Genomic DNA, 7969 nt, shown 5'->3' with positions numbered 1-7969 from the left:
TGAATCCCCCAAAGTTTCTTCACGAAGTCAAAAGGCTGGTGAAACGCCTGGCTGCAAAAACCACCTCTCTCATAAATCGCCACGGAATTCACACACACACACACACACACACCCCTCCAAATCGCCGAAACTACGAAACGCTTCTAACTCGAGCTCCAACGCTCCGAAGTGCAACTTAAAGACTATATAAAGATATAGGGAGAGTCAGTCCCGAATAGCTCCATTGCAACGCCTGAGTGAGACGGTTTGTATTTCGTAATAAAGTGGGTTGGGGTTGGGTTTTTTTGTTGTTGTTGTTTATTATTATTTAATGCAGTCCTCGAGAATTGAAACACACAAAATGCAGCGAGAATGTTCACAATTTTGAGAGCACAAGTTGCAAATAGAAACATTCATATTTCATCCGATTATAAATATTTGATACTGCGATTGTAAAATGCACATGTTTTATAAACTGGAGAGAAGAAAAAAAAAAAAGAAAACAAACCCTGTGCTTTCTTGCTAAAAGGCAATGTCATTTCATCCTGGCTCCTAAGCAGCTGATGATTATTCACAGAATTTAAAATTACAGTTTATATTTTATAGTTGGATTCTTTCCTTTTTTTTTAATTTTTTGAAGTTTATACTACTATGTACAATGTGTGTCTATTATAGCTGCAAAATAAAGATGTTTTAAGGCAAAGCGAGAAGTTTCCCCCCCCCAACAGCGTCGCAGGAGAGCAGCCGCCCACGCACACCCAGGCCCACGCAGGACACAGCCCCCCCCCTCCCCACCCCCCCGCGTACCGTGGCGACACCACGCTCCGGGAGAAACGGGTTAAACGCAGCACAACGCCTCGAAACCCCGAAAAAACTCCGATTGCAAGGGGGTGTCTGCGTGGGGAAGAGCGGGGGGGGGGCGTGGGGAGAAGCACCCACTCCCACGAAGTACGGGGACCGCGCCGTGGGATGGGGATGAGGATGGAGGGGAAGAGGAAACTAAAGATGTTACTTTAATTATTTTTTTTTGGGGGGGAGGGGTGGTGTTAAAACGCTCCCAAATGCTTCGGGAAGGTGGTGCAGGAACAGAGCTGGACCACAACCCGTGGTCCCCACCCCGATCGGGGGCCCGCTGCCGCCCTTCCCCCCCCACCACGGGGGTGGGGGCCGCCGGCTGGAGCCGCATCCCGGAGCGACTCCCACCTTTCGGAGCTGGGGGTCCCAAAGTTTTCCCAACAACTTGGGGGGGAGGGGGGGGGATGCTAACCCCACCCCTGCATCCCTCATCCACGCCTGCATCCCGCATCCACGCACGCCCGTGGGTCTCGGTGGGGGTGATGAGCGAGTGGGGGCTCAGGAAAAGACCCCGGACACGTCTTAAGACGGTGCTTTGAGATTTCTTTCCCTATCGTTACTTATATATATACTTTTTTTTTCTTTTTAAATTAAATTCTCCACCTCTAGCCCCAAAGCCAGCCCCAGACACACACATCCCCCCCCTCCAAAAAAAAAAAAAAGAAAAAAAAAGAAAGAAAGAAAGAAAAAAGAAAGAAAATTAAAAGGGGAGGGATGGGGGGGGAAAAAAAGGTAAAACTCATAGAACAAATAGGAGAACTATTTATTCAGTTCACAGTCGTGTGAAATGCAGCAATAAAAATCTTTGGACTTCAGCAAAAGTTGTTTTTAATTCTTTTTTTTTTTTTGAATTTCAAAAAACAGCGTCCAATGTCCATTAAAACAGCGCTTAAGTCGATAAAAATGTAACTTAAGCATTAAAAAAAAAAATCATAAAGATAGCGTCTAAAATCTCCATACAACCGAAAAAAAACCAACCAACCAAACACCCGGCCCAAACCCCCGAAACCAAACCAAACCAAACCAAAAAAATCAAAAAAATATTTTATAATCAGATATCTTGGATTTTTACACCACCTTACCTGTAAATTATATATACATAGAATATTGCAGAATTATATCTAATACACAATATTTTCACTATTAATGCTGGTATAATCTTTATACACTGGCCCTTATGTTTCTTTTTATTTTTTTTTTAATTAAATTATTGCATTGTATAAACTTTGACTGCAAACGGCCCCCTCCCTCCCCTACCACCCCCCCTCCCTTCCTCCTCCCCCCCCCCCCTTTTCCCTTGGCTATTCACTGTCCGACTTGCCGTCTTTCGCCGTGGTGGAGTGGTTGTAGAGCCCCTGGGCCATGAGGTGCACTGCCAGGGAGTTCTTGCTGCCCGTCGCCTTCTTGATCTTGGCCCGTTTGTTCTGGAACCAGATTTTAATCTGGGATTCGTTCAGCCCCAGCTCCTGGGCCAGGCTCTGCCGCCGCTGCTCCGTCAGGTACCGGTTCGTCTGGAACTCGGCCTTGAGTCTCTGCAGCTGCTCGGCGGTGAAGGCGGTGCGGGGCCGCTTGTCCTCCTTGTTGGGGTTCTTCTTCTTTGGTTTGCGGGAGCGGGGACCTACGGCCGGGAGAGAGGAGAAGCGCCGACACCGACACGCTCCGACACCGTCCCGCGTGGGGGGGGGGAACCCACGCTCCTACCCCGCCACACCTCCCCCCCCCCCCCTCCTCCCTTTAAGTGAAATAAACCCAGCTTTCTGCCAGGGGATGCTCGGGAGGCGGCGGAAGGGGAGCCGCAGCCCCCCCCCGCTCCCCCCCGCATCCCCTTTCACCCCAACCAGAAACACATTTTCCAGCCCTTTTCATCCCGGCAAGTAAAGCTGCACCAGAGGCAGCGGCACGGAGCTAAATTTTATTCCCTAAACAGATATTTTTTAAAAAATAAAACCTCCTTTTTTTTTTTTTTTTTTTTTTTTTAAGGAAACCTCTATACTTTTTTCCTGCCTTTTTTTTTTCCTGGTGGGTCGCGATAAAAAAAAAAAAAATTAAAAAAAAAAATGGAAATCAGCCGCCTGTTTACATTGCGAGAAGAAATCCGCCGCTTTGCTGCAGTGCCCATATGGCGCTGCACGGCCCGATCCGAATCGCCGGGATTATTCTCGGGAATATTATTCTCGGCAGCACAAGGAGCCTTTTCTGCCCGGGCCGAGCCATTGTGAGGATGTATGTTAATTAAATATTAACAAAGGAGAGCACTGGAGAACAATGGAGTAAATTCCAATTCAGCCCTGAATATTACCTCTGTGCAAGAGTTTGTTTTCAGACATTACGAACTAATTTTCAACTCGTCCTACAATCCCTCCTTCAGCTGGCCGGCTCTCCGGGTGAAAATCCTAGCTCGCCGCTTTTGTAAGAGAAACCCCCCCCTTTTTTTTTTTTTTTTTCCCTGGGAGCAGATCTCCTGCGTGGTGCTTCCCATGCTTTCCCCCCCCACCCCCCTACCCCCCCAGTGGTTTATACTTCTTTTTAACGAGGGTTTTACCGATCTGCCGGGGCCAGCCCTGCTCTCCCCGCGGTAGCAGAGGGAGATTTTACCCCCTGGCTTTTTATTTTTACATATTTTTTTTCCAATGTTTTCATCGATAATTCCAGGAGGTTCTGCCCAAGCCCTTGCCAAGAGGCGGACCCTGCCAAAGAAGTTCCCCGGCTCTTGGAAATGTCCCCCGGCCCCTACAGAGCTGACCTGCAGCACATGGGGGTGTGTGGGGGGGAATTAAAAGAAAGAAACGAAACGGCGGCCGCTCCGAGGCCTCTTTTAGAGAAATAAGCGTTCGCCGCTCGTTTTTGGCTGGGCAAAAATAATCAAGGCAAGGCGAGGCCTGCGGAAATCCACCCTCCCCTCCCCAAAACACAGCGCGGGGGTGTTTTCCTGGCAGGGAGAAGGGCAGCTCGCCGGGAGGACGAGCGGGGAGCCCCATACCCAAAGATATGGGGTGGATTTTTTCCCTCCCTCTTTGATAAAACCCGGCAGCCGGTGAGCAATGCCCGGCCGGCCCGGCGGCGGGGAGGCAGAGACCCCTCACTCGTGCCTCCGGCTCCGCTCATCCCCAGCCACCCCTTCATCTAGAAAACAACCCCCACCAAAAAAAATTTAAAAAGCCATTCATTCCTTCATCTTCCCCCGAAAAAATAACAACAAGAAGGAGGAGAGGGAAGCGGGGAGCGGGGTGTTTTCCCCGCCGCGCTGCTGGCCCCGCGGGCGGGCGGAGGCGAACCGGGGAGCCCGGGGAGGGGGCTGCGGCGGCGGGGAGCGGTCCGGGGTGGGGGGTGTGTGTGGGGGGAGCAGCTCTTACCTGAGGAGGGCCGGTCCGAGTACCGAGTGCAGTAAACCCAGGCGGGCCAGAGCATGGGCTGGTTCCCGGCGTTGGAGCTGGCCTGGGAGCTATCCGAGTCCGAGCTCACCGACAGGTCGCCGCCGCTCAGCCCCCGCGCTTTCAGGGCCGCCTCCAGCGCCGCGGGGTCCCCCCCCTTCTTGGCGGCTCCGTGCAGGGCCAGCCCGGCGGGGCCGCCGCCCTCCCCCCGGCCCGGCGAGCCCGCCCCGCCGCCGGGGAGCGGAGCCCCGGGGGCCGGCGCCGCGGCGGGGCTGCGGCGGTTCTCCGAGCCGGGCCGCCGGGGCTCTCCGCCGGGGCCGCCCGCCTCCTTCCTCCGCCCGAACTCGGGCCGCAGGATGTTGTCGATGAAGAAGTTGGTGATGCGGTGCGGGTGCGGGTGGGGGTGCGGGGGGTCACCGGGGGGAAGCAGCAGCCCCCGTCTCCCGCCGCCGCCGCCGCCGGGCTCCGCGTCGCCGCCGGACTCCTGCGGCTCGGCCGCCTCCTCCCGGGGGCTCCGGCCGCCCTCCTCCATGCTGCGCGGCCGGCCCCGCCGACGGCTCCGCTGCCCGCCCCGCCGCCGGCCGGGCGGCTGCCTAGCGCTTTTTGTTGTTGCTGGTGCAGTCGGTTGTTCTTTATTTTAATTTTTTTAATATATATATTTTATATATATATATATATACACACACGCACAGGTGTCTATTTGCTTTCGTTTCTCCTGGCCTCGCCCGGCATTCAAAATCCAGAGTTTGCAAAAAAAAAAAAAAAATTAAAATGAATAGTAATTTTTTTTTTTTTAAATAATAATAAGGAAACAAAACCAGGGAGACCCCAAAGCCAGCAGCCGAGCCTCCGCGAGTTCCAACTTTGCCAAAAAAATAAAAATACACGGGCTCCGGTCCTCGCGCCGCCGCCGCTCGCCGCCTCCTGCCGCCGCTCAGCCGCTCGGTCCCGCGGCGCGCTGCCGCCTGCTCCCCCGGCCACCGCCGCCGCCGCCGAGCCTCATCCGCCGCCCCCGCGGAGAAAAAAAATAATAAGAAGAATAATAAAAAATAATAATTGTGGTGTGGAAGGTGGGTGGAAGGAGGGAGGGGGGTAAAGGGGAAAAAAAAACCGCCCGGTGCCGGGGCGGGGGGTGGAGGCGGTCGCTCAGCAGCCGGTGTCCCGCGGAGGGCAGGGCGGTGAGGGGCTCCCCGCGGGGCTCCGGCCGGCAGCGCCTCGCCCCGCACCGCCCCACGCCGCCCCGCGCCCGCACATGCGGGGGCCTCCGCGGGTGGGTGGGTGGGTGGATGGGGGGGGGGTCAGGGAAGGGGAGGGGGGGGGGGGCGTCCCGCCCTGCCGCCCGCCCTGCGCCGCGCTGCGCTGCGCTACGCCCCGGCGGCCACCGCCGCTGCCACCGCCGCGCCCCGGACACTTCCACTCCGGATTGTTGTCCTTTTAGGTTTTAACGGGGCCCCCGCCGGTGACGTCGCCGGCCCGGGCACTTCGACACGTGCCTCGGGCCAATGATAATGCGGGCATGCGCACACGTGGTGCGGGGAGCTCCGGTAAGTGACAGCACCCACGCCCCTCCCCACCACCACCCCCCTATCCCCCACCCCCCCCCACACACACACATCCACAAGCCAGGCCCGGCACCGCGGGGATGCGCGGAGGGGAGTATGAAGGGTGGGGGGGTGCCCCGCCGCAGGGCGCGCACCGCCGCCCCCCCATCCTTACTCCCCCCCCCCCCGGATTATTAGGGTTTTTAATTGCCCTCGCTGTTTACCGGGGGGGGGGGAGTTGGTATCCCACAATTCCTTGCAGAAATGCATAAATAATATTAAGCGAGCGGCGGTGATACAAAGGGGGTCGGGGGCGCGGGGTGGGTGCGGAACGGGGCCCGTCCCGGTGCCTGCGGGCTGCCCCGGGGGCGGGGGGGGGGCACGGAGCGGCGCGTCCCCGCGGCGCGGCGCGGCGCGGCGCGGTGCGGTGCGGTGCGGTGCGGTAATTGACTCGTCCTTCCCGCAGCCGGACGGGAGCCTTTGATCTCCCCTGCCTGAAACGGTGCCCTACTCCCCCCAAAAAACAACGCCTGCCCATCACTCTCCGCTCCCCCCCCCCCCCCAAAAAAAAAAAATTACTGCTTCTTCGGACGGGAAAGCGTCCGCTGCTCTTTTACCTTTTGTCTTTAGGGAGAAATGCCCCCCGGAACAAAATTAGGGAGCAAAGTGCGGCTGGATGGCCGGGGGGGTGGCGGTCTGAGGGAGTTGTGGGGCGCGGATCCTCCGCGGGGTGCGCAGGAGGAGGAGGGAGGAGGTGAGCCCGGGGTCCTTCCGCCGCAGCCGGCCCGTTATCTCTCCCCGGGGCCCGGCGGGTGTCACCGCCCCGACGGGGCGCACGGCGAGGGCCGAGCAGGGCCGGGCCGGGGGCGGCTCGGCTCCGGCGGCCGCCGCACCCCGACCCCCGGCTTTCCCCGCTAAGTGACACTTTTATTTGGAGGAGGCTTCCCTGCGGGTGACACGAACCACTCCCCGCCTGGAGGGACAGCGAGCCCTTCCTCTCCTCTTCTTTTTCCCTTCTCTTTACCTTTAATGATTCATTTTTATTTGATTTTTATATGTATTTCTTCCTTTCCTTTGTATTTCGCAGTGGGTCGGGTCCACCAGCGAAGCCCAGCGCTCGCTGATCCAAAGTTGTTTTGCTCAAACAAGCACCTAGAGGTTAATTTCTTCAAGCGCCCCATGAAAAGCGATTAGCCTGTCTCCCAAGAAGTATTTTCTAATTACTTGGAAGCTCTCGCTTTGCTACTACCCCATAATTAAACGTGTTCAAGGTGCTGCACTTCAAATATTTCGCTCCCGGGCGGACCCAAGTTGCCGATAAAAACTTCAAACCTCCTGGAACCCCGCGTTACCTGCCCGTTCTGCCGGGCAGGAGCTCGCTGCCGGTACCGCGGTATCCTTCCCATTCGTTATCCCGGCTCCTTGGCGGGGATATTTATACCCTGCATAGGACCAGGGAGGAGAATTCCTGAGATAAACTCCAAAGCAGGAGATAAACAAAGCTGTACAAAACAATTACTGCATCTGCCTGTCCTCTGACAATAATCCAGTACCTCAGGTATGCAGAGGCAGCGGGGGAGGTGGCGGGGGGTGAAGGGGTGATCTGATACCTAACCGAGGAAATCAGAATGATCTATTTCTTTTCTTCTTTTTTTTTTTTCTTTTTTTTTTTTTCTTTTCCCAAGGTTATTTTTATCTGGGAGCTCAATCTCTGTAGAAACATTCCCCAGCAGCACGTTTTCTCGCCGGTCTGCGGGCGCCCCGCCAGCGGCACCGCGGCGTGCGGGGGCTTTTCCACGGGAACCACTGCGGGTCACCGGGAGAGGTGGCTTGGAAACGGGCTTTTGGCTTCGTTGTCTTCTCTGCTTCAGCCTCCCCTCGCAGCCCTAGTGCTTGCGAAAGTTGCTTCCCCGCACCCCGGCCAGATTTCTTTCCCCTGCGCTCCCCGCGTAGTTTCAACGAAGCTCATTCCGCGCTGCCACCCATTAAAAATATATATATATATATATTTTCCCCTCCCGCAAACAGGCGAGTGTGCGGGCACAGCGCCACGGAAACCTGTGTTGACCCTCGCACCCTGCTTTTTCTTCGGTGTTTTTGGCACTGAGAAGTTTAAAAGCGGGATGGGAACCCGGGAGCCCGGTGGTGGGGGAGGGAGAGAGGAGGGAGGGAGCTGCCGGCCGACCCCCGCGGCCGGGGCCGGGCTGCGGGCAGGCTCCGGAG

At 56.5% G+C, this 7969-nt stretch overlaps 1 protein-coding gene and 1 long non-coding RNA gene across 2 annotated transcripts; one reads left to right on the top strand and one right to left on the bottom strand.

Moving 5' to 3' along the window:
* Positions 1–1012: 1012 nt before the first annotated feature.
* Positions 1013–4851, bottom strand: EN2 (engrailed homeobox 2). Its single transcript, XM_063324401.1, has 2 exons — positions 4188–4851; positions 1013–2452 (listed from the first exon to the last, which is right to left on the bottom strand). The coding sequence occupies exons 1-2, from the start codon at positions 4735–4737 to the stop codon at positions 2136–2138; spliced, it is 867 nt and encodes a 288-aa protein (XP_063180471.1). The 5' UTR covers positions 4738–4851; the 3' UTR covers positions 1013–2135.
* Positions 4852–5567: 716 nt separating this feature from the next.
* On the top strand, positions 5568–7719 carry LOC134511057 (uncharacterized). Its single transcript, XR_010069786.1, has 3 exons — positions 5568–5749; positions 6834–7304; positions 7432–7719. It is a non-coding gene; the product is annotated as an uncharacterized LOC134511057 (long non-coding RNA).
* Positions 7720–7969: the final 250 nt, after the last annotated feature.

This window comes from Chroicocephalus ridibundus, chromosome 2 (assembly GCF_963924245.1).
Source record: "Chroicocephalus ridibundus chromosome 2, bChrRid1.1, whole genome shotgun sequence".
Taxonomy (NCBI): domain Eukaryota; kingdom Metazoa; phylum Chordata; class Aves; order Charadriiformes; family Laridae; genus Chroicocephalus; species Chroicocephalus ridibundus.
Note: the sequence above shows the minus strand (reverse complement) of the source record. Positions and strands in the feature narration are given on the sequence as shown.

Coding starts and splice junctions, on each gene's coding strand:
- EN2 (XM_063324401.1), bottom strand. CDS start 4,737: ATGGAGGAGGGCGGCCGGAGCCCCCGGGAGGAGGCGGCCGAGCCGCAG. Junction 2,453..4,187: donor CTCGGACCGGCCCTCCTCAG/GTAAGAGCTGCT, acceptor TCCCGGCCGTAG/GTCCCCGCTCCCGCAAACCA.